The 25,941-nt window shown below is 38.4% G+C and overlaps 1 protein-coding gene across 4 annotated transcripts in view; it reads left to right on the top strand.

The window, feature by feature from the left end:
• The window catches only part of tanc1b (tetratricopeptide repeat, ankyrin repeat and coiled-coil containing 1b), a 107,744-nt gene that overhangs the window by 33,921 nt on the left and 47,882 nt on the right, over positions 1–25,941 (top strand). For 2 of the 4 annotated variants that reach the window (XM_081603855.1, XM_081603857.1), the window contains 2 exons: positions 10,745–10,849; positions 23,632–23,765. In XM_081603855.1, coding sequence (XP_081459981.1) covers positions 10,745–10,849; positions 23,632–23,765 — 239 coding nt within the window. Of the gene's footprint in view, positions 1–10,574; positions 10,653–10,744; positions 10,850–23,631; positions 23,766–23,826; positions 24,021–25,941 lie in introns of those variants that run through there. The other 2 variants (XM_081603858.1, XM_081603861.1) reach the window with 2 other exon arrangements.

The following is a 25,941-nucleotide window of genomic DNA, read 5'->3' as shown; positions in this document are numbered from 1 at the left end:
CGAAATAGGCAGTTATAGATTTATTTATTTTTTTACAATTGGTCTGAAGTACTTGTGGATTGTATCTGCTGTTCCTAACTCCTTAATTTGGATGTATTTCATAAACTGGACAAACCAGTCATAGCCCACCGATGGCAAATCTGACAGTTCTGACCTCTGGTTGATTGATTGCCTAATCTTTAGTGTAAAACACTTTGTTACAAAAATTCCTGACTCATTAGATAAACTTTTATAACATGCAGCTCACATAAAATCTCAACAGCCAGTATCAGCCTTCTGATGAGTAACAACAGCCTGATACTGTTGATACTCGTCAGTATCAACAGATACTGGCTGTACATCAACAGTCCGTATCAGGAGTGGAGTTTTTTCACAGACTCTGTTATTCATAATGTTAAAATGTCTTGATTCAGACCCTGAGGGATCAAATAATGGCATCTGTAATTTGTACATTTTCTCCAGTTCTTAATTTCAACTCGGTCGTTAACGTTTCATTTTCTGTTTTTGGTCTGCCATGCCAAAGTGTCATTACTTTCCAATTTTACAGTTCTTTTACTCTCATTTCTATACAAAAGGGTATAGAAATGTGTTGAGATTTGATTTCCTTTGTTGTGTTCTTTGTGTTTTCTCTAAAAGGGAGATTGATATAGGTACAAGAAGAGTCTTTGTAACAGAAAAGCTTTTCAAGTTGCCTGTAGTCACCTCTGGAGTTTCTAAAGCAACATTATGCTGATTAGGTGCAGAATATATATAAATTATCCTTAAATACTCTCTATTTTCTTACCCTGACGCAATCTTCAGTGTTGGAGGTGATGTTTTTATATTAAGATAAGGTTAAGTTTCATTAACTTTGAACGTGTTAAATATTTTATCGTAACTACATTAATCACTCATATCTTGACAGCCAAAATATTCTTCATTGATTAATGTGCGGTTAATCTGCTTGCAGAAAACCGTTGCGTCATTTCCTCTTTTTATTTGACTACCGCGATTCAAAGAAAAGGTGCCTTGAACCTCACAGTGTACACTCAGTGAATGGTAATGGGCGTCTATTTACTCTGGATCGAACTCCTCTGGGACTTTTTCTGACATGTTGAGAACATTGTCACCAGCTGTAGAGGGCTTCAAAGCCATGAATACCTTTTTTTTTTGTAGCTGAACTTGTTCCAACCTGAATCTTTGTCTTCTGGAGACTTGGCAAAGAGGAGAGAAATCCTTTAAGTGGTCAATGTGGCCCCCACTCACATGTGGCACTCATCTGTGGGCTATGTAGCTATTGTTTAGAGAGGCTGCAGCTTTGATCTGCTTAGTGTAAAGACCAGCAGATGGGAAGCTGATAGTGTGGTTTTATACTCATACAAACCGGTGCTATTTTATGGCATACATCTCCTTTAAAACTTTAGATATATTACTTGCATGTTTGAATTTTGTTAAAATTTTACTTGCATTTGAAGAATGTAAGCAAAACACAATTTAGTATAGTTTATATTTTTAAGGCAATTCTGCTGAGTTAGCTTTTAAATTGGCAATCATTGTTGAATCCACAAAATAATGGATAGATAGAAGTAAGGAGGGGGAGATTTAGAGAAGAGGTATGATTTGTGAAGGTGAACGGGACCCTGTGGACACAGAAGGGAAGACTCATTAAAAGCATATTGCTCTTGGAGTGCTGGAAGGCATGGATGAGAGGAAAAACTGGGCAGACAGGATAGGTTCGAGGGTCTCTAGTTGAAGGATGTTGGGGGCAGGGTCTGGCTCTCCTGCACTGTCCTCACAGGTGCCTGTGAAACCCTTTAGAGGGAAGAGCTCACACCTGTAGTTAATAAACGCATGCTGGAGGAAATGTCTCAGGTTGGTGACAAAATCGACATGTGTGCTAATGATGTTTTCCTGTGGAGCCAGAGAAGCAACTTGAAATACTACATTTAGGCTACATTTAGGCTACGTTTAGACGAGACCGCTGTCTGGAAACTGCTGGGATTTTCGGATGCCGGTTGGGGAAAAGTTCCACATTTAGACTAGACCGCCAAGACACCTTGACTTCGCTGTAGTTGTCGTGCCGGAGCAATATAAACCCAATGGTAACCCAGCTACGTCTCAGATGAACCAAGTGCTCATGTAACATAAAGCTCTAGAAAAAATGAAGATCCCACTGCACTGAACCTCATGGTGATTCCACCAAATATTGATCTTTGAACTCTTCCTGAGTTAAAACATTAGCGTTGTTGGTTCTAAATGAATATGAACTTGTTTTCTTTGCATTACTTGAGGTCTGAAAGCGCTGCGTCTTTTTTCGTTAATTTGACCATTTCTCATTTTTTTGCAAATAAATACAAAGTTTTTGCTTGAAATTTTGGAGAAATGTCAGTAGTTCATGGAATAAAAGAACAATGCTCAGTTTATTTAAACATATACCTATGGAAAGTAAAATAAGAGAAGCTGAACATTTTAAGTGGTCTCTTATTTTTTATTTTTTTCCAGAGCTGTTTATGTGTTCCAACTTATAAGTTGTATTAAATTAAACTGGTAAAGTAGCACGAGTAGTACGATGGTATCTGCTGCTGTTTTTGTTATCTGCCCATGCCAGCATAGAGCAAACCTTCTGCGCGTGTGCACTTTCACATCTGTGGAGTACTTCACACCTCCATGGGAGTGTTCTCGAAAAGTTTCGCTCCGAGACCTAATTTCAAAAAGTGCTGGTCTCAGAGTTTCCGATCACTGGAGACGTGTAAATGAGCAGCTGAATCGCAACCACAATGACTTTTGTAAATTGCAATGATTTTGTAAAAACAATTATGAGTTATATTTTGGAGCTTTAATTTGAACATTACCTCGCATTCATTGTTGGCTTCCTCGTGGAGCTGTGCGAGGAGAAACTTTACACACATTATAATCTCATTCACAAGTAGACTTGGCATTATGAATGAGAATTTTATAGAGATTTGCTTATAGGATCTGTTTTGGACTTCACGCTGAAGCAATTCTTGGACCAGATATTGGGTTGTGGCGACTGCTCCCTTTACAGATCCAGATGCCACAGATCTTTACTCAATCAATAAATGTTGCACCCATGGATAATAAAATATTTGCTGCCTTTCATGGAAACCTTGAGTGAGCACGAAGCTAATCACCATCTATTTTTTTCTGAGTTATTTCTGTGTTTTGTAAAGGAGGGTAGCACCACGTAGGTGTTTGCAAAGTGTTTCATACTTGCAGTGGAAGATAAGTCAGGTGATTGCAGTGATGTCTGGGAACGAACAAACTAGCACTAAAGCCCACTAGAATGAACATAAACCTTGACAGTGTGGGTCACAGCACCTTGGTTGCTTATCCATATCTGTTTAAACGGCACCAAGACACAACACCACTAAAGGTCTAAGCAAAATTAACCTGCACTAATACTGAAGTTTATATATTTAGTTTATATATTTAACAACCATCCCAGGATAATTTATGCTGATCACGCAAAACATCTATCGCCATTCAGTTAAAACCTTTAGAGTATTCTTCTATGCATTCCACACTCTTTGATCTCATTCTCATCCAATGGGGATGTCTCTGGAAGGAAGTGGTTCCACAGACTCAGAAAGCAGTTTTTGCGGCTGGGTTTCGTTTCCCGACACATTGGATAATCTATTGCAGTTTGAAAGGCTCTAACTTGGTGGTTGTTCCTTTCATGGAAACTTCACAGGGGGACAACAGGAAAACATTGAGTTAATTAGGAGTGTGAGGGATGCCTGAGCCACAGAGTCTGGTGGCGTTGAGTGGTGCAGCTTTGATCAGTAAGGCCCAGAGCTTCGGCATGAAACACCGCGCTCCGACATGTGTTGAACAGCACCTACACATTACTGTCTTCTTACAAACACCCCTTCATCCCCCAAAGGAGCCCTTTGGCTTAACATAACCCCTCGGAGGTACCTGTCCTGCTCCCCCTTTGCTCGCTGGGACTACAAAAAGGGTTAAAGATGCTTTAAAAAACAAAAACTTAAATTGAATGAACACATTTAATAACAGATGTTGTTGTTCTGTTGTTGAAGCCCACTACAACAACAGAATCTTTCTATGCTCCCTACTTTGTCTCCAGGGTATGTCCACAGTGACCTCCACTGGTTAGAATAAGTTATGTGTCATCTGCATGTTTAACAGAATGAGTCTCTTCAATGCAGCATTTTACAAACGGAAAGGCAGAAGTTTGTACTGGAGAGTTTCATTCATGCAGTCTACCAGCACGGGAAGTTAATGTCTGATGATTAGATGTTTTTAGGCCTAAGGAGCCAAAGCCCTGACACTTATTATTTTTTGAATGTTTATTATTCTTTGCTCAAATTACACATCAGTCATGCATGAACTTCAAGTATTTATAAGGTCTTGCAAAAGTCGCAAAACAAGTAGCAGCAAACAGCTCGTCAGCCATTTTGGTTTGAACTTGTTTAATCCAGGATAATTTTGACCCAATTTTGCTCGTCTGTAGTCTCCACATTTGATTGAACTACTCTTTCAGGTTTTAATAAATTCACCATTTACAAATTTTGAATTGTTCTAACTAAAACTTCAATGAGCCCCTTCCTGAACGTAATATCAAGGCTTACTCATTGTACCGCCTACTGGGGACATGCAGAATTGATTGATGGGCTCTATGAAGGCGTTGAGTTGGCGGTGTGTGAAACCCTTTGGGGTTGCGAAACACACCGGAGCGGCGCTGTGCTGCAAGGACCGTAGGAGGCTGCTTGCACCTTTAATTTTAAATTGCATTTGAAATTTTAAATTCAAATGGCTGCTTGTACCTTTAAATTTAAATTACATTTGAAGGTGTGTAGATGCAGAGGTGACCCTGATTATGCTGTTATGCACTCGTGTTTAGCTGTTTGGCAGAATAATAAAAAGGCATTTCATAACAATTTATTGCTGTCACGGGCAGCGTATCAATTTAACGAGTCTTTTCATATGCAGAGTGGCTACGGGGGGACCTATCTCATGTTGGTCAAAGTGTATATCAAAAAAGCCTAATTAGTTTGAGCTTTGATGGGAGTTTTGTTTTGCGTGGGCTCAAGTAATGAGTTATCCATTGATCAGCCAAGCAGGTTAAAAAATATGTGAAATGCTATCTTCACATTATTAAAAAACAAAACAAAAAAAAGCATTTAGGCTACTCTATCATTCTGATGTGTGCCTCTTAAGAATAATTGTTTCAATGAAAACAAGTGATTTAAAATGTCTTTGTCTAAGAAAAAGTCCCTAAAAACAGAGAAGATTGATGCTCCAGTATTTATAAAGCAAAAATATGAGGGGTAATTTACACCATGGTTGCTGCCTGTGTGTTGAACCTTCAGCTGGCTGTTGGACAACTCTGCACTTTTAATTGTGATACAACCAGCAACATGTATTTGACATGTTGCTGGTGGACGTTAGTTCATCCTATTTTATCCAAATGTACATTTTATTTTTGCACATTGAGATTTATCAAATTGTGCAAAAACTCTGTCCAAAGCTGTTTTGATGCTCCTTTGAGGTGATCTTTCCCTGAAGTCAAATCACATGTTTTGACACCAACCAGACAACCTTAAGGGCATATCAAAAGCTTTCTGGAAGCTGTGCATTACAAGATCTTGTGAGTCTACGAGAAAACTGTGATGAGCATACACTTTGGAAACTGCACTTCTGTTCTCTACTTCACTGCACTTGACTTGACTCCAGGTTTGTGTTTCTTATCACACAGAACCTCCCTACTATGAAATATGAACTCTTGAGCTGCCTCGGAGATCTTCACTGAATAAATTCCCATTGCTTCCTCTGCCAGTCAGCAGAGTTAGAACTGTCCTGTCAAACAACTTAAGCTGCTATTTCATTTAAAATGCCCGTCTACTGACAGGAGCAGAGTGAGTAACCTTGGATCTTGTTTGTCATGCAGAACTCGGAGGGATATCAGAGGGGCTTTCAGAACTTCTTGAGCATAAAGACGACTTTGTGAGGCTGTTTTTCTTCTCCTTGGCTACACAAAGACGACACACTGTCTCATTGATGAGTTGAAATGTGAAGAAGTCAGAGTCCATGTTGAAGAATTTTTGGGGAAAGCTCCTTGATCACTTCCTAACCATAACAATCCTCCCTTTCAGTGGCTTTGACTGGACTGTGCAAGTTTCTGGCGATAGGTATGCGACTGCTTGCTATGTGCATGCATACGTGTGTGCCTGTGCCTGCTGATTGATGGTTCATGGTCATGGATGCCTGACTCTGAGAGTGAACATCAGCAGGTTCTCTACGGTTGACTCTCGCATTGTTGATTTACCATAAAGTGAATCTCTTTTTTCATTTTTGATTCATTTATCAGTATTTTCAGCTTTTATTTTTGTTTTGCTTGCTTTTAATGCTTTTAATAAATTTTTTGGATATTAATAATATGCAGCTGACCTATTCCACCCATCTTCATAATGTCTTTATTTTTAAGTAACCTCACCCATATGACTACTTCATGACACAACAAAATTGGTTTTCCAAAGCTTGCTGCTGGAAATGTGAAGAATTATTTCACCTTTAAACTATATTACTGCAATAAAAATAATGGTACTTTTTGATGATTTTCACATATCATTACTGAGGAAGCAATAAATGGGTGGGGCTGTAATCTCTTTAGATGAGAATTGTAACTTTCATCTGCTGTTTTATAGTCAGAAAATGAACAATTACAATTAAGGACAATTCACCTATATATGATACATATTAGATGAGTTTATTCTGCAAAAAAAAGTTTGTATATATGGAAAGGTTATTGTTCTGGATTTTGCTCCTTAGTCAAGATAAACGTAAGTGTGTGTCTCATTCTGTCCATCTCTACCCGTCCTTCAGGGGTCATATATCTGGCGATTCCATTTCGGTGACCTTTTCATGCCCGTTATGAACCGCAATTGCTTATCCGTCACCGCCTCCATTTAAAAGGGCAGAGTGGTAATGGCACCCTGTTAAATTTCGAAATGAGATTTTCAAGGAAGAAGGAAGTCTTCTGAGTCCCGTCTGACAGCTGGACATCAAGAGTCCTGCCAGAAGGCCTTTTATGTCTTCGCTAACCCCTCTGTCTTTAGAAGTGGCTCAGAATTACCTCTAATAGCAGGCCACATGTTTGTTATTAGATGTGTTTATCTTCTGTTCCTCTGCAGAGTTTATGTAAACTGAATATGAACTTGCGCGTATGGTTTCGATTATTGAAGCTATGCCTCCTGTTGTTTTCAATGAAGTACCATCATGAAGCACATCAGGCAGCTCTTTTGGCTAGACAAGAAATTTACCTGAGCTAAGCATGTAGCATACAGTTTCTCTGTCTCTCTAGTCTGACTTTAAGCCAAGCAGTGGCATGTGACTCCTGAGTCCTGGCTAACGGGTTGTGGCTGACCCTCCAGAGATGAATTGTCGTTTTCGCAGCATTCTTTCATGCAAACTCTCTTGAACTTTTTCACACTTTGTGACTTCACAACCATGAACTGCAATGTATTTTACAGGGATTTTATGTGAGAGGCCAACACAAAATAGCGTATTGCTACAAAGTGGAAGGAAAATGTCACATGGTTTTCATGTCACGTAATTAGTAAATGGAGCCCACTTGGGAGTAATTTAATCATAATATAAACACAGCTGTTCTTTGGCGGCCCGAGGTGTTTGCTAGAGAACATTAGTAAACAAATAGCATCACAGAGACCAAGGAATGCACCAGAAATGACCATGGTGACTCTCAAAAAGCTACAGAGATCCACAGCATATGACTAATGGGTTACCAGACAACCATTAGTCATGCATTCTACAAATTTGCCCATAATTAGCCATGAGCCTTGCAGAGAACGCAGGATGGAGGTGCTCAAACCAGAAGAGAACAAATTTGAGTGTGTTGGGCCTATATTCCAAATGTGTGTGGTGGAAAACTGACACCTCATTTCTGTGGTGAAACATGGTGGTGGCAGCACCATGCTGTGGGGACAGAGGCACAGAGAAACTAATCGGAGTTGATTGGAATATGGATAGAGATAAAAACAAGCGTACAGTCAGAAGTGCAGAGGAATGCTTCAGATCAAATCATATTTGTGTTAGAATGGCCCAGTCAAAGTCCAGATGTAAAGTGAACCGAAAAATGTGTGAAGCTTTAAAAATTGCTGCTCACAGATGCTCAGTTTCCATTCTGACTGACAGTAAGGTACTTTGCACACGATGGATAGGAAAAATGTTTAGGTTTCTAGATGTGTAAACATACTCTAAAATACTTTTTAGCTTAAAAAACCTTTCAAAGTGTTTAATTTGCATTTCACTTTACAAAGTTGCACAGTTTTGTAAAGAACACAGAATTGTGTGGCTGCAATGTGTAGAAATTTTTTTTTTTTCGAGACCACCAAGTCTCTAACATCTGACCTTTGTGGTAGCCGTAATAATCTCCACTGTGATCCCCTTTGAGTTGAATTTTCTTGACTTTTTCAGCTGAAGTTATCAGTGTTTCAATTTTGTTTAAGGTTCCTATTTTAACGGTAAGAAACAGCAAGGTTTGTAGCCAAAGAAGTTCTCAGGTATCAAAACCTTGCTATTCTGTATGCATTTCAGCTTGGATATCCATAGATGGCACTGTGCATCAAGCTGCACAGGTTTAAGATTACATCTTGAGCCTGATTCCCAGGAATTCTTTGAGATCGGAGTGACAGGTTATCAAAATAGGTAATGGGGAATGCCTGTCTTAGCACATCCATTTCTGCTGTATCTTTTGATTGGGGTTACACATGGTCATCTGATAATGGGAGTTTAGAGGAGGGAGTTACATGGGGTCATGTCTGGGGACGGTTGTTTCCTTACGGATTTATGGATACAATTATGCACCCATCTCTTGTTTCTAGGTTATTTTCTGCCTCTTTATTTTTACTGTATTTACGTTTTGCACAGGAAATGGTCGTCTCTAAGTAGAGAACTTAAAAGGGCATGAAAGGCAGCTAGTTACCAGGGCGATGGTTTGTTTTACGGTTTAATATTTAGACTCATGTTCTTCTTGGACCTCTCTATATAAACAATTATGTGGCCTTTAAGGAAAGATTAGTGGCTCTTTTCTGCCCTTCAACTGAGCAACCCTACTTGCAGTCTCTCTGTTACAGTGCTTTTTTCACCCCCTCGCACATTTCTTCTGTTTTTGCTTTTTTTGTTTCACCTCAATGTTTCAGACATGAAATTTTTATGTCGGACAAAAATAACCCGAATAAACACAGTCAGTTTTCAAATTATAATTGGCTATCCAAAACAACCTTAGAAACCGTAATAAATGAGTAGCCCTCCAAATATTGTAACTGTCATCAAGCATTTTCAATAACTTGCAATGGCTTTTTTTATGTCGCAGTGGGGGGATTTTGACCCACTCTTTACAGAGTTGTTCAAAGTCAATCAATCATACTGGAGGATCTTTGAGCACGAGTTGCCTGATTGCGTATATGCTGCAGCATCTCAATTGAATTTAAGTTCAGACTTTAATTAGGCCACTCTAGAACATTTATTTATTTAAAATAAATAAAGGTTTATTTAGAGATGCGCTTGCTGGTTTGCTTTGGATTGTTGTTCTGCAGCATTACCCGAATTCATTTGAGCTTAAAGATTTTCTCCCATATATTTGTCTTTTGGCACACACTATAAATCTATCAAAGACAAAAATATCAAAAATGCATTCTATAAACACATTTTTAATAAGATGGTGAAAGTATCTAAAAAAAAAAAAATCACCCTACCGACACCATGTTTGATTGTCAGTATGATCTTGAGTTTTTGAAATGCTGTAACTCGATTGCCGCCTTTCAAAAATGTTCCCCTTTTGGCTTTTAATAGCACAGAATATTTCCACAAAGTTTGAAGATCAAAAGAAACGTGAGACGGGTCATTCTATTCATTTTTGGTCATCAGTGGTTTTCACCTTGGAACCCATTGATCGTGTTTTGCCTTTTTCTGTTAACATGTGAAATGAGAATTTGAAATCTGGAAATCTGCAAATTATGTCTTAAATTAAAATTTCTTTGATAAAAAATATTTGTGACAAAAAAAGTAAAACCAAAAGAAATCTGAGGGTACATGTACATTTTCATAATGCTGTTTGTCAAAGACAACAGGAACCAATCTTCTACACTGGTATACAGACTGTACATATTTTGCAAGAGTAACTACATTCCAAGTACTCTCTAAACACAAGGGTGATCCTCAGAGGACTTTACGAATGTCCCAGATGCATCTTCTTTCTCACATCAACCCACCTGAATCTTAATCCATCTATGCGAAGTAACGGCTTTTGCAGAAATGGGACATTCTATGAATTAATAACTGCTCTGATAGATGAACACAAAAGCTTTTACTGTCTTATTACTTTTGAACATGTTGGTGTGTCTGAGCTCATTTTTAGTCCACTAAGAGGCTAATTGTTGTGGTTTCCTGCTGTAGTTTACATTCCCACAGCCAGCTTGCAGTGTTTAACTGGAAGCCTCCTGCCATGCGGAGTCCTGAGGGTTGTCAGCCAAACCAGGGCTGCTATCTGTGTGTGAGCGTGTGTGTGTGTATGAGAGAGAGTTTTACGTGAACTGTTTTACGTGCTGCAGAAGCTGTCCAGCTAAGACACCGCTGTGTCTCATCTCTATTCCCGTCTGGAACGCATTAATCCTGTGAGAACTCTCTCTGTCTCTTTCTCTTCTGCAAGTGTCTCTGCTGGACCCTCTCCCTCATTCTTGCTCTTCTCTTCTGTTTGTGCCGGCAGGTCCGACCAGGAAGCCCAAATATGTAGAGAGCCCTCGCGTTCCTTCTGATGCCATCATGTCGGCACTCAGAAAGGTGGCTGATAGCAAGGATTCCTCCCACAGTGGTGAGTTTTGTTTACGTTATTTTAGTTTTTATACATAAAGAAAGCAGGCACATCTAAGAAATAGAATCTAGACTCGCCCCTTTCAGTTTGACGCCTGCAGCTTCACAACTGTTTGAAGTGTCTTCCTGCAAAAGTTGATGCAAAGATTTTTGCATTTGAGCCTTCCTCTACTTCATGTAGTCCCTTTTGCAAACAAAATAGTACTGTGTTTACCCTCAACAGAGTGTTTATATTACAAAGGAGTCAGTTTTCCACTGTGTATGGAAGCACTGTTTGACTGAAGTGCTCAGTTTTTATCACGAGAATCCAATGAGATCTTTTTTAATCTCTCTGAAGCTCCACATACTTGTGTTCTCGTGTTTCCACATTTCTGTGAGGTGTGCCTTCAGCAGTACTGCAGCCTATTTTTTTATTTTTTTTCCCTTTCTCCTGTTGGGCGTTGTGTTTGTGTGTGCATGGGTAATATTCCTCCAAGTAGTCTTGTTTTGATTTCCAACAGAGCAGGGCTGGTTCAGATTCCTCCCACAAGGCTTAAGTGGAAGATGTAGAACACGTTATCTTTAGCATTGCAGGAAGAGTGCCCTTTGACTGTACATGGCTTGTATATGCAGACCACAGCCATCCACTGCACCCAGGTCGCTGTTGACTGGGACATTTGAGACATAAGGGTGTCAGACATTTGGCTCAAACACATCTCAAAGAAAGCCACCAGCAGATAGCGGGCACCTGATAAAAGTTATCTCATGACAGCTGGTGGAGTGATGCAACTGGTCAGCTAATTTTAAGAAGATGCAAACTTGGAGCAACATTTTAAGGTATTTATTTTCTATGTGAGTGGAACTTTGAAAGACTAGAGAATATATCTAGTTGAAAAGAATATTCTTAAATGTAAATATGTCATGCAATCATCACCTCCAAAAGCTCACCTCATTTATCCTCATCTTTTCTCAATGTTTAGTTCTAGTTCCACCCAAATAGCACTAATTCTTTTTGAAGCAAATAACCTGCATGCTTCTACTCCATTAAATGCTGTTTGTGTTTATTTATATGCAGTGCTTTCCAAAAAAAATTGCATAGTTTTATATTTTTTGCTTGTTGAAACATCTAAAAAAATCTTTGAGTTTCCTTTATGCTGATGCCATAAGATAAAGTCCTGACCAATCAACTGCCTTCAGAAGTCGCCTAATAGAGTTCATATGTGTATAATTTGATCTTGGTTTGAATGCAGTTGTTGCTGTGAAGGCCTCAGAGGTTTGTCAGAGAACATCAGTGAACAGACATCATCATGAAGACCAACTAACACAGCAGACGGGCCAGGAAGAAAAGTTTAGAGAAAGTTAGAACGGAGTCATGGAAAAACCAAGATGTTCTTACAAATAATAGACACGGTTTATTATAGAATAATGACTTTTGTTTGAGGTTCTGACGTGATCACGTCTGTCAGTGCTGACAGTAGCGTCTAACTTTTCTTCACAGCTGGATTTATTTAGGAAAAATGCTAGAATAAGTGTATTTAATGGGATGTTTGAGATTGTAACATGGCTTCACAAGGGCTGTAAAGAAATGTATAAAAGCTGCCAGAAGGTCTTGGCTGGGTCAGTTCAGGAAATAAAAGGAGGAAAAAAAACTGAACAATAAAAATGAGCTAATGTTTTTTTTGTATCGAACATGGTGTCGGTTTAAAAAATATAAACATTCTTAAAAAACTTGATTATTCTCTGTAATGGGTAAATGGTACAATTTACCAAAAAGAAAATTACAAAAAAAGATTTAGAAAACCTAAAATGTTAATCTAAACTTTTTTTTTAATTTGCTCAGGTTTACAGATTAAAAGATCCATGGCATAAAATCTTTATAAAAATATGCAAATATTTGTATATTGATATAAAACATTTTTTATAAAATAAAATTGTTTTCTTCCATATTCAAATAATATGCAAAATTCTATTTTTATGTTGTTAAAGTGTTGACTTCCAAGACTAATTTGGCTCATTCTTATCACCCCTAGCAGAAGTAAATGATGGTAAAATCTCTCTGGTTGTGAAGCCGGAGGGGTTTAAGCTTGGTTCTGTTCTCCAGGAGTGACTTGTACATGTTCTCAAATATTGACTCAGCCTTCAAAGAGCAAGAAGAAAGAGCCAGCCTGTTTTTAAGGTCAGACAGCTTCCCATTTGTGCCTTTTATTACTGCTGTGTACAGTTATTCAATAAATGCAGGAGAAAAGTCAATGTATCAGTCAGGAGAACTGTTTTTTGTCTTTACTCACAACCATAATATCAAGTAAAAAGACTTCAGTGAGGAAAAATCTGTGCTGAGAAAACCAATTGACTCAACTAATTATGTGTAATTAGGGACTTTACAGATTTTAACCAGTGATTGGCAATCATGGGAGCCCAGCTTTACACAGCTGATGGATCTCTGATATCAACATAGTTTGTTTTATTTGGATAAATTCACACACACTGAAGAAATAGATTTAAAGCACATTCTCTTGGAGTTGAATTTACTCTAAGCATATGTTTTGTTTTTGCCTCTTAGTTTATCTCTTGGTAAGTATTGACCTAATGGGCATTAAGTCACTCAGCGAAACAGAATAGCAACTACATTTTCCTTTTTCATTTCATGTTTTAGACACTCCTCCAAACTTCCTCCTGAGGTCATCGACTGAAATGTTTTTTTTTTTTTTAAAGGAGTATCCCGGTCTGCTTGGCACCGTTTGACTGCCTTACTTTTTACTTTGCAGTCCAAATTTGGCAATGTCTGATAATCTGCATCTTGCATATTCTGGATGAGCTCTTCTGGGTCATTGTTAAAAATAATGTCCCCACCTCCTCCATGGTTGGAACCACACATTGAGATGCCATCCGTTTCCTTTTCCTGCTCCTTAAAAAGACATGGAGACTTTAGGATGCACTGGACCATAGTTTACAAAAGGGTACCACAGTTTATAGGTGGGGTCAGACTGTCTGTCCAGTGCTATTGTTCTTAAAGCTTCCCTTTACTGTCTATGACCAAAGGTTTTCTTTCCTTTTGAGGTCAAGGTAAACTTTTAAGTACACAGGAGGTTAAATTGTTCATATTTATCACCATATATGTAGTATTCAATGTGCTTTGATGCCATGCAGCTGTACAGTCTACCTTCGTATGGTTATCATTTCTCAAATTAAGTGTTTCCATAATTGTAGCGATGTCATTTAGATTTTTTCAGTATTGATCTTCAATTTAAAAGCTAAGATTGGTAATCAGCAATTGGCCAGAAATCTGCAATCGGTGCACACCTAGTACAGAGGGACCCTCAGTGTTTGTGTGCATTAGGCATCACAGCTGCCTGTGACTATCTAAAGTCTGTGAATATTTCTGATCTTTTTATAACTGCCTATTTTAATAGTTCAAACACAAAATATACCTTTATATGCATGAATGTGCACAACAGAAGCTGTCTGGGGTCTACCATAGAACCTAATGCCTACAGTCTCCCTTATTTCCACTCTTGGTACAGCCAATCGACGCCAAGGAAAATAAAATAGATCTTTTGGATTGGCTGTTTGGCAGTAGCATGTCAAGTAGCATTTTACATACATGTTTTATTTTCCCAAGTTGCAGGAGAAAAGCTGTGGGAGACAGTGTCCCGTTAGCCCGTTAGCCATTTCAGTTGTTTTATTTTTACAGTCAAGCATAAATTACCAATTGTGTTTATGCTGTCTTCTTGAAATGCAGAATTATGCTGGATTTGTCATTTGATGTTGCGACACTATGAACTGATTGCTGCCTTGACGTCATCAGAGGGTGTTGACAGAGAGCCAAACAAATTCAAGTTGGAAAGTCTTCCAGCATGGAAAATGTGACATTTAGGGAGCAGATTTATAGAGGGTTTGCTGGTAGGCGTGTTGAGTGATGCCTCTCTTGAATGTCAGATAACCCATGGTCCACATCTGTCGTCTTTGAATGCAACTAGCATGTTGCTTACAAGCTTTGTTAAAATCGAGGACTGCAAAGATTTTTACTCTTCAATAATCTTCGGTCTTTCAATACAGCTTGATTTGTGTCCCTCTGTTTTATTTGGCTATAAAACAATTAAGATGTTGGCAGATTTACAGATGGATCTCATTTGTTCCTCTCTTGGTTTGGACTTTCAGCGTAGTCATGCTCTGTATTGTGGACAAGCAGGATGGGCTGTAGGCTAAGAAAGGAATGATAATTTTGACCCGACTTGAGTCTTTCCACATGGCTCTGTCACTGTGGATGGATTGGGTTTCCTCTGTCAGCGTATGAATGCAGAATATATTTTTATGTTGACAAACCCTTTTATCTATGTTTTTGTATGCGTGTATTTGGTTGCCAGAGGCGGCCCGCATTCTGGCACATGAAATTGTTTCAGCTGCCTTAGAGCCCTGTCTCTGTCAGTCATCCATGAGCCACAGGTTCTGTCCTGCTACACAATTGTATTCCTTCCAAATTTAACCTTGAGCCAAACATTTGACACCTGTCTTCATAAACAGGTTTGTCTAGTAGCTACTACTGCTGCTGCTGTTGTTTTTGTCTTTTAAGGTGGTAATAATCTCCTGCAAGATGCATGTTGCTTGATAATTAGTAGCTTTTGGAGCATTACAGATATCGCAGTATTCAAAAAAGATCCTGTTTTACTCGTTAAAAAATACGGAGAACGTTCAAAGCTTGACAATGAATATTGATAAAGCAGCTGACTCATATATGCAGGACTTATCATGTAAAGTGTTTTACAAAAATATTTATGCCGCTGGATCTTGTTCACATTATGACCATAAAGTGAAATGAATTTTAATTGGGATTACAAATTAAATTTTTTTTTAATTATGCAGAGGTGTAATTGGCTTACTTCTTAAAGCAATATGTTGAATTTTTTTAGAGGTACCAGATTAAAGGGAGCTGAATACAAATTCTCATCACGCCTATGATTTTTGTTTAATAAGAATTGTTGAAGACGTGTCATTTTCCTTCTTCTTTGACACTTTGAACTAATTTGTGTTTCTCCATTATGTAAATCCAAGTAAAATATATCAATTTTGTCATTTCAGCTTGATTTTTATTAAATGTCATATTTAATCTTAAAGCTTCATTACTATGGTTGGTTATTTCCTTAAAATACAGCCACTCTGTCCAGATCTAAATTTGTGCGGGAAAATGTTTAACTGTTGCTCTAATAATTAACCAAATACCATCTGGCTCCAATTAGTGTTTACTGCAGCCAGGCTATATTGTCAAGCTGAGACATAAAGACAGAGATGATTACTCGCATCCTACCCCTTGCTCCAAGCATTATTTTATTTGCAGTCTCTGTATTGTCAGTAATATCATCCTAATTTCCACCAAATTCTCATTTGACTCTCCCATCTGTCTGTGCATTAAAGGACATTTATGGTTTTACCGCTGGAATGTCCAATCGGACAGCTCGGTTTGCTTTAAGGGGCATGTCACCATGTAGGTCTGAACTGAAAGGTGGGGGAAGCAGGATACGTTCTCTCATTGAGGGTTCATTAAACAGCCTCTGCAGTCGGGGTAATGAAACTCCGGCTTCTAATGAGGACCGTCTGGATTGTTTTCCTGGCAGGAGTGAGTTAAGACAGCTCCGTGGAGCCAGTCTGTTCAAGGTGTCCCTCCTCCTCTTTGCCTTCCTCCTCCTCCTTGTCCATTCCCGTCTCCTGCCTCATCCCTTCCTTTTCCTCCTTCATTCTTGTATCGTGGAAGTACATGGCTGCTGTTTCACACCTGCTCATAAACTTCCTCCGGCAGCAGATAACGATGTTGTTTTGTTATCCCTTCTCGGTGCGGTGCCGTTACTGGAATACCAAATTGGTTCCAGCTACATCCCTGGTTTTCTATAGCTCCAGGGCATTGTACCTTTGAGAGAACAAATCAGATACTTTTTTTCCCCTCCAACAGGCTACAATTTCTCTTTAGGCTACTATCTTACATAATATCTACCTCACATTTGGAAAAGAGATGTTACATTTGTCCTTTGACAAAGCCAAAGTTGGCCTCGAGCCCCAGTTTTATTGTCCGCAGGAGAATCGTTAATCATGTAATTTCTGTTATAAACTCTTAAAATGAATCATAAAATGTCAAGTGGCTTGTGAATGTTCCTCTTCATTCACATATTAAGTCATTGTATCGGGTGAAGTCCATTCAGAGGGTACCAATTAAAAAAGTAGGCCAATCACAATGAGTGAAGTTAATGAGAGCCTTGCTTGTAATTCTTCAAATCATTTTTAATTCTATCCAATTAGGTTTGGATCTTATTTTATTCGCTGTGGAACTAGAAACAGTTTGTCAAAATTAGACACTTTCCAAATCTATTGTCACCCTTTTCCTTGCATATATTACTACCAGATGTTGGTGGAGTAATCTAAAGCTCATTTGTGCATTTTCCTAATTTGCACGGCCTGCCTCTACTAATAGCTTCCTTGTTCACTTGGTTAAACAGTTTCTGAGTCTGGCATTTTTTTTTAGACTACTCACCACTTTGTATGGACCCAAAATACCCGTTTTATCTACTCACTGTAGAGTTAAACATTGCAAATTTTGCTAATTTGCTGAAACACAAATTATATGCTTAACTATGTCACACTTTTTTTGTCAATAGCTTAGTGTATTTATGATGTTATTTGGCTGGAAAGCTTCTTTCAATGATCTGATGTTGTGTAGATTCACTCTCTACCCGTGTTCCAGTGTAAACTCTTCTTGTTTTTGGGATCCACTCCCACTTTTGAGAGTTTTTAAGTGAATTTAAGGCCCTTGTGCAGAAAAATTATGCTCACGTGTGGAAAGACTGGCTTCATGACATGAGATCAAAGTCCTCCTAAGTTGGACTGAGAAATGTAAATACAAGGACTTCACAAGTTGTTCAACATTGTTGTACATCACTTTCAACAAATGCAGAAGTGCCTCGGGATTTATTTATTGAGACATCTCCCCTTAACAAAGGTACTGATTAGTATGTACCGAAAGTGTAGTTTATACAGCAAAAAACATCAAGTTATTCACTTGAAATATTGACTATGATGATGCCTTAAAGACAGTGTGGTATCCATCTAAATGCTCCCCAAGGATTAATATCTATATCGTTAAATATATTCAGCTACAAACCCGTCCTTCACTGGTAAGCTTGTAGTCTCCTCCCATCATTGCAATCAATAAATCATGTGTCCAAAATGTTGACCGGCTTCACTTGCACATTATTTACAATTTGTAAATCAATTAAATAAAAATGCTTCTTTTTATAAAAAAATACATCACATTATGATGCTTTTATGGGACAGCGGTAGGAGTGCGCCGTGCAATCTTCTATTTTAAATTGTGATTTCAGTATTGACAAATAACTGTAATTACTCCTCACATAATTGAGTAAAGCTGCTAAAATATGCGACATTAGAAAAGCAAAATATTGTGAGTGCTTCCCTGAAGAAAATATATGTTATTAGATTGTCATTAAGGAATGTACCCCTAAAAAAAGAAACATTTCTACACACTGGGGTTGTTTTCTTTAATTCTTCCTCAGATGTATTTGCAACTTGTAAGTGAATGCAAGATAATGTGTTTTCTATAGACTGTATGCTTCTCGGTGTCTTATTTTCTCTCAGCATGCTGCATTTAATAACACTAATACAAACAGCGATTACCGTTTTTGTTCCTCAACAATGTTTCCAACAGGGTTGTGATAATTTGGACCCCCAGCTTTCTTGTTGTAGTTTGTTTTGTTTCTGGCAGATAAGAACTCTGCAAGATTTTCCATCCACAAAGAACTCTAGTTTGTCTGCATTTTTCTAGCTAATTTGTTTTTCATTTATTCATTAAATATCGCAAAATGGCTGTCTCGATAAAGACTTGACAGGTAAATAAATATAAGGGAAGAAAATACAGAATAATATTTATCTATTTGGTGAATCATTCAAAAATGTTGCGTTTTGTTCTAAAGCAGATGTGGGACTGTATGACATTGACAGACCCATAACAAGACTCCTGTTTATAACTGGGAGACTTCTTTGTTTCAACATCTGGTTTAGCCTGCAATAAATGTGCTCATCTTAACAATGCAACACCAAAATCATAAAAATCATTTATTAGAGAATCTGTGTTAATAATGGAACTACAATCACAATCTGCTGAACAATTTTCAGTCCTGAGACTATCCTAGGTGGTGCATAAACTGACATGTATTGGTAAATGTTATGCTGCAGTTACATTGGCCAGTAAGGCTTTAGATGCTATCATCCTATTATAATTAATGATCAATAATAATTGATTTGGTTCATAAACATGCTGAAAGAAAATGGTGAAAAATGTTCTTACTACTTAAAAATGATCCCAACTGAAGTTTGTTTGAGCTGGACACTTATAAATGTCCTGGTTTGAAAGCTAAAGTGAGACAATAGGAATACTTTAATTTGTTCTTATTTGAGCCAGATGTTAAACTTTACCGACACTTATATTGTTGATGGCTTTAATGCATTTGGCTTTTACAGTAAGGAGAAACAAATTATGTCACATAAACATTTATAAAGTAAATGTTCCCCAGATATAGCCACTTAACTTTCTTACAGAATGTCCATCTTGATTTATATGTATAAACAGACTGAAGGGTGAATCACACACTCTGTACTTTACATTTATGTTCAAAATAAGTTCCCAAGCACAAAGCCTAACTGGTATAATATATTATCCTGCACCAAACTAAGCTAAATACATTTCCCACCATGTTACAATAACATTGTTAAGGCTAAATGTAAAGGTTTGTGTCTAGTTGTGTATATAGTATTGATTTCACAGCTGTAGATGTTACTGATGTGACCCAGGAGCCAACGGTTTATTTGGCTTGTAGGTGTTGTGCGTCTTATTGCATCAAACGTCCTGTCAGCCCTGATGTATCCGTAATGTCTTATGACTTCTTCTCTTATGATTAGGCTTGCCATTTTGAACAATGCAACTATCCTACCTGTTACTCTAGGACACGGGTCTCCAAACTTTTTCCTGTGAGGGCCACATAACTTTTCCCTTCTCTGGTGGGGGGTCGGAGTCAGTTTGTAACAGAAAAAGTGTGACAATTGTAGGAGTGCCTAAATGTAAAAATGCATTGTTTTCCAGAAAGCACAATCAAATAACATTCTCTGGGTTCTTCACAGAAAAAATCCAGGAAGGATTATAGTCCGTATTTTCCGAACTATGAGCCGCACCGGACTATAAGTCACAACCCCAAAGTTGTTTTTCTTTAAACCAGTAAACATTCACATATAAGCCGCAGATATCTCTGCCTCTCCAGGTTTTCCACAACGATGCAGCAGCAGCAGAGGGGGGCGGACACCCAAAATCTGAGTAATAACAGATCAATTGAATATCACATTTATTACGGTTGAAAAAGAAAAAGTTGCTAAGATTAGATTTAACTGAACTGATTACGGTAGTTTCCGAACGGTAACTCTAACAGTAAAAGTGCTGATCCTTCGTGTCTGCTACTAGCATGTGCTAAATGAAAATGGGCTCCTCCCTCTTCTTTAGATTTCAACGGCAGCTTGCATCCATTATTGTTGGACTACTGCCATCTACTGGATCCTAATATCTATACCTCAAATTCTCATAATGATCCCAGTATTAAAAAAAACGAAAAATCTTCTTTTTCCCCTCAATGCTATTTAACTGATCAACAACATTCTCAAATTTCAATTCCCTATTAAAACCTAATTCCGTATTAATAGGCACTTTATTCCAATTTTGACTTCCAATGATTCACTTCCTGCTAAAGAGCCCCCTGGTGGTTGAAGAAAAATCCACATATAAACGGCTTATAGTCCGGAAAATACGGTATATGAAAAAAAATCTGAATGCTCTCTGGTATTGTTCAGGGGGCCGGACCAAAGGTGGAGGCGGCCGGATCCGGCAGTAGTTTGGGGACCACTGCTCTAGGACAATATTCCAAGTTTTTTTTACTGACTTGTGAGTTTGCTTATGAAAACTTTGCCGGTTTATATAAAAGCATTGCAATTCTAAACCGAGAACAACAACTTATGGCATAATGCTACAATTGGGAATAACGTCCATTGTCAATTCATGAGATGATAAATGTGCATTCTAACAGTTTGGGTCTTCTCCAGTACTTGGTTTGGTTCTGATTCAGTCAGTATGGCTGTTCCCTGCAAGTGTCGTTGGCTGCGCTTATGTTTTTTTTTTTTGTTGATAATTAAATTAGTATCTTAGCATTTTCAACAAATGATTCCAGCTTACTTCAGTGTTATTAAAGTAACAAACAGCTGGTCGCAGGATTACGTTAGACGGGAAGCACTAATCTTGCTTTTGCATTGCACTCATAAAAAAAAAAATCCACCAGTCAGCTTTTCTTTTTAGTATAACAACAAGAGTTATTATTTATGTTCTTAAAATGAGAGGATGTTATTACTACAGCCACTTGTGTGCCAAAAGTGTAATGTCCTGCCTTTATTGTGATTACGTTTGGACCTGGCAATACACTCCGCCATTGAACTTGTTTGTATTTAATCAGATTTAATGTCAACATTATTAATAACCATGGAAGACTGAGGGCAAAGGAGAAAATGCAAAAGATGAGACGAAGGTGCTGACAGAGAGCTGGATAGTAAGCGGTTGTGCTTCACTCTCTCAAAATCTTTCACCCACGGAACGGTCCGCCTGCTCTAAGATAATGCTTTGACTTCATTTGCATGCTACATGCATGATGCATGAAAACTATTTTTTTCCCCTACCCTTTTATTCACAGCTTCTACATAGTCTTGAAAAAAATGTTGGAGTATGAAATTTGCTTGTAATATTTTCCAAGTGTGTGGTTTCTATGGACACAACATTTGTGTTCAGACTGTGCTCAGAAAATAAGTGATTTAAAAAAAATAATAATGCTTCAAAGAATTGCCGTAATTTTCAACCTCAGTGATGCATAATGGATCTTTGGAAGAACAGCTGTACTTGCAGTTAGATCAAGACTTATGAGCACAACCAGTTACAACCAGTTTCATTGTACGAGACCTCTTCTACAAAATTTAAAATCCTGCTTGATACATTGCAAGTATTTATTTTGTTTCATTTTAATGGTTATGATGTCCAACTAATGAAAACATTCATTCATTCATTCATTCATTCATTCATTCATTTTCTTGAGACCCTTGTCCCTAGTGGGGTTGGGAGGGTTGCTGGTGCCTATCTCAAGCTAACGTTCCGGGCGACAGGTCGCCAGTCTGTCGCAGGGCAACACAGAGACACACAGGACAAACAACCATGTACACACACTCACGCCTAGGGGCAATTTAGACAGACCAATTAACCTGACAGTCATGTTTTTGGATTGTGGGAGGCAATAGCTCTACCAACTGCGCCACTGTGCAGCCCCCTAATGAAAACATCAAATCCAATATCTCAAAAAAATCGAGATTACATTATGCCAATAAAATGAAAGTTTTAATACAGAACTATTATGCCATGACCATGTTATGACTTACACAGTCACGGGGCGTTCATTGATTCGACAGTTGTTTAGTGTACAGTCTCAACCCTGAGGCCAGGTCCCATAAGGTTATTTCTAAGAAGTTTATTCCAGGAATGTTAACGAAAACTTGAGTGGAGGGAAAAAATGGGGTGTGAGGTAATGGAACTTAGTCACAAAAAGAGTTTAAAATCTTAATTTATTTCAAGTGTCTGTTTTTCTTTTTGGTGAATATGTCTTTCAAATCCAGTTTCTATGACAACTTGGATATTCCACAAGGTCAATAAAAAAAAGACATTTAACAGAGAATTGTTGTCGATATGAGCATTTTGTTAATGTGTGGTACGATGTAACATTTGTGCTCAGGTTTTGTTGGGCTTTTTTTCACATGACATCAGTGCAGTTTGTCATTGAGGCAGTTGAGTTTCGGTCATCCGTGTTGCTTTTTCTACCACAGTTTTTCCTCCGCTCAACTTTCTGTTAATATGATTTAAACCAGCACTCCAGCAAACCAGCAGATGAAAGTTAATTTAATAAATATCTGGACAGTATCTATATTCTGACATTTAGGTATTTGAGTTACTGTTTGAAAACATGGCACATTGGTGTTCAGACAATATTTTTTGTGAATCATGGTTGCTTATAATTCTGATAATAGAATGTATTGTTTTGGAGCTCCTTTTAAAGTCTGATTATTTAAATATTTTCAAGTCTGAATTTGAAGATATAAATTTATATATGTACTATTTACTAAAAACTAGTTAGGAATAGCCTTTAAGATGTACAATATTTGTCTGTGCTGCATTGCTGTCGCTCCAGTCTTTAATAATTGTCCAAAGGTTTAAAAAAATGCTTGAACAAAGTTAGTCAAAGCTTTGCCTCAGAAAGCCTCGGTTCACCTCATTTATATTCAGAGGCTTTATGAGTGAGAGCTGTAAACAAGCATAATGCCCTGGAATTGGCACTCAAAGCATGTTGCTGGACATGCATAGAGCCTCTGCTTTCTTAACAATGCCAGACATTCATGCATTCACACACACTCAAGCCACAGCTCCCTCCTCACTCTCTCCCTTACTCGTCTTCTCCTCTCGCCCTCTACGGGTCTGCAGCACATCAGCAGCTGCTGGAGGAGTGCAGCAACGCATTTCAAAGCAGAGCTGAGGAGGGCAGGGCAGGCAGCGTGGCCCTGTGTGGCCCAGCCAGAAGAAAGAGTGTGTGAGCGAGAGAGAGAGAGAGAGAGAGAGGGAATCTTCCCGGCTAACTGCACTTCTCTCCCTCTGTTTTTTACTCCTTCTCTCATCTCCAGAGCTGCAAGCGGAGCAACAGCCAAGCTCCTCCTCTCCTGCCACTCAGGAACTGATGACAAGGCTGGGCTTTTTACTGGGAGAAGGGATCCCGGGCACAGCACGCATACCTATGGACGACAAGAATGAAAAGAAGGTATTTAATTTTTTTCTTCCCTCCCTCCACCTCCACCTCCCTTCCTCCTCTCCCTCACCCAGCAGCAGCTGCTGCCACTGCTGCAGCACTAAGATTCACAGATAGAGAAGCTAATCAGAGGAGACGATAGTTGTCGCACTCCAGTAGTGAAATGGATTATTATTTTGCTACTTGACTTATTTTTCCTCAGTGAATTATGGACAAGTTTGCAAGCTGTACGTGTTGGATTCATTTTTCCCCCCACAACAAGCAATGGTAACTATGAGACTACTTAACTTGGAAGCGTTAAATTTGTACAAGGGAAAGTAAGTGGAGATTTTAAATTGGTTGCATGTGCCTTTATTTCTGTGCAAGCTCTTTAGTGTCGTGCTGTAACTTAAGTGCTATTTCAGGGGTGGCTCTGGAGAATGTAACAAGAGCATCTGAGCCCGGGTCCAGAAATAGTTATGTTAGGTCTGAGCCTCAGTTTGTTTGGCTCCGCTAATTAAGCTGGGACTTTGTGTGGAGCAAAGCCCAGCATGCTGCGCTTTCCTCATCCATCTCATGTCCAGGACATGTTTTGACGCTGAGCTGGCGATTTTAGGAACGTGATGGAGGCTTAGAAAGTGTTTCATAAATCACAGGCATTACTGGAGGTGTCATAGGAGGGGACAGCCAGTACGAGTGGGTCGATGGTTTAGACTTTGAGGGGTTTTTTGTGCACGGGTCTCCCAGAGCATGTTGCTGTCATCTGCAAGCAGTTCTCTTTTCCTCCGTGACGCTGTTTTACAGCACGTCTTTAACTCGGCGTGTTTTAGTATTGCCTCAGAGCTAATTATGAAGTCTCAGTTTGGTCTCCGACTGAGTTGTTTGTTTACAGAAAGGAGGGATATAAAAAGAAAGAATGCCATGTAGTTAACGTTACGGCTCTACAAGTTGTTAATCACGCTGTCACAGCTATTTATTAGTCTGACTGTTCTATTCCTACTGTTTCAACCTTAGATTTTGAAACGCAAAGAAAATTCAGTTAGTCCAGTCTCTCTTCTTTCTCCTTTTTAAGAGTAAAATGATTTTAAAGTCATGCACTGATGTATCAAGCAGGATAAATGGGAGCTCACAATTTTAATAATTGAACATATGTGACCATTGTGACCATTTGAAAAGTTTACAACTTTACAATTAAAATCATTTTAAGAGAAAAAAAAAATCAATCAAAATCCTTCAGGCAGCAAAATATCTTGAAATGCAATATGAAGACCAAGGAACACAACAAACAGGTCAGTGATGAAGTTATGGGGAGATTTATCACTTAGGTTTAGGTTATAACGTGACATTCTGAGCTTTAAAAATCTCACGGAGCATTGTTGAGTCCATCATCTAAAAAATAAAAAAAAAAACCTAAAGGAGAGTATTGACCAGAGAAGCAACCAAGAGGCTCATTGTACCTTTGGAGAAGTTGAAGCGATCCACAACTCAGGTGGAAGAATCTGTCAACAGCACAACAATTAGTTGTGCATGCCACAAATCTGACCTTGATTGCGAAAAACGGAAAGAAGAAAGCCGTTGTTGACAGAAAGCCATAAGAAGTCTGGTGAGCAGATCGTGACTAGTCATTTAGGAGATGCAGAAAACATGTAGAAGAAGATGCTCTGGTTAGATCAGAGAGTAAACCAGCTAGAGGCTTTCAAAGACTTGAGACTCCAAGCAGAGCAGAAACTCTTAACATGCTTCTGGTTGAAGTTCAGTTAAGAATCTGCAGTAAAACGTAAAAATAGATGGTCAAACAATCTCCATCCTCATGAGATGGCTTCCAGGTTAGGGTCAATCCTCATAACTGCAATGTGCCACACTTTTCAGATTTTTATTTGCAGAAATGTATGAAATCAGTTAGCTTACATGTCTCAATTTTGCACTGCTTTATATTGTGTTATCACATTAAATCCCAATTAAATGTATTGTTTGTGGTTGTTATATGATATGTGAGAAGGTTCAAGGTATCTGATTACATTTATAGATTTGCATAAGGCACTGTTTTCCATATGCAAACAATGTCACCCATTATACCTAGTGTTGTCGTCTGTAAAGTTATCCACAGGAAAAAAACAATAAATATTTTATTTCTTGAAGTTCATGTGAGCAATAGTGGATAGAAAAGTTGCAGAGTGATGATTAGTCATTCTCTCTGTTGTCTGCAGTG

This window comes from Poecilia reticulata, chromosome 2 (genome assembly GCF_904066995.2).
Source record: "Poecilia reticulata chromosome 2, P_reticulata-male-v2, whole genome shotgun sequence".
Classification (NCBI taxonomy): Eukaryota; Metazoa; Chordata; class Actinopteri; order Cyprinodontiformes; family Poeciliidae; genus Poecilia; species Poecilia reticulata.
This window is presented reverse-complemented; position numbering and strand designations above follow the sequence as displayed.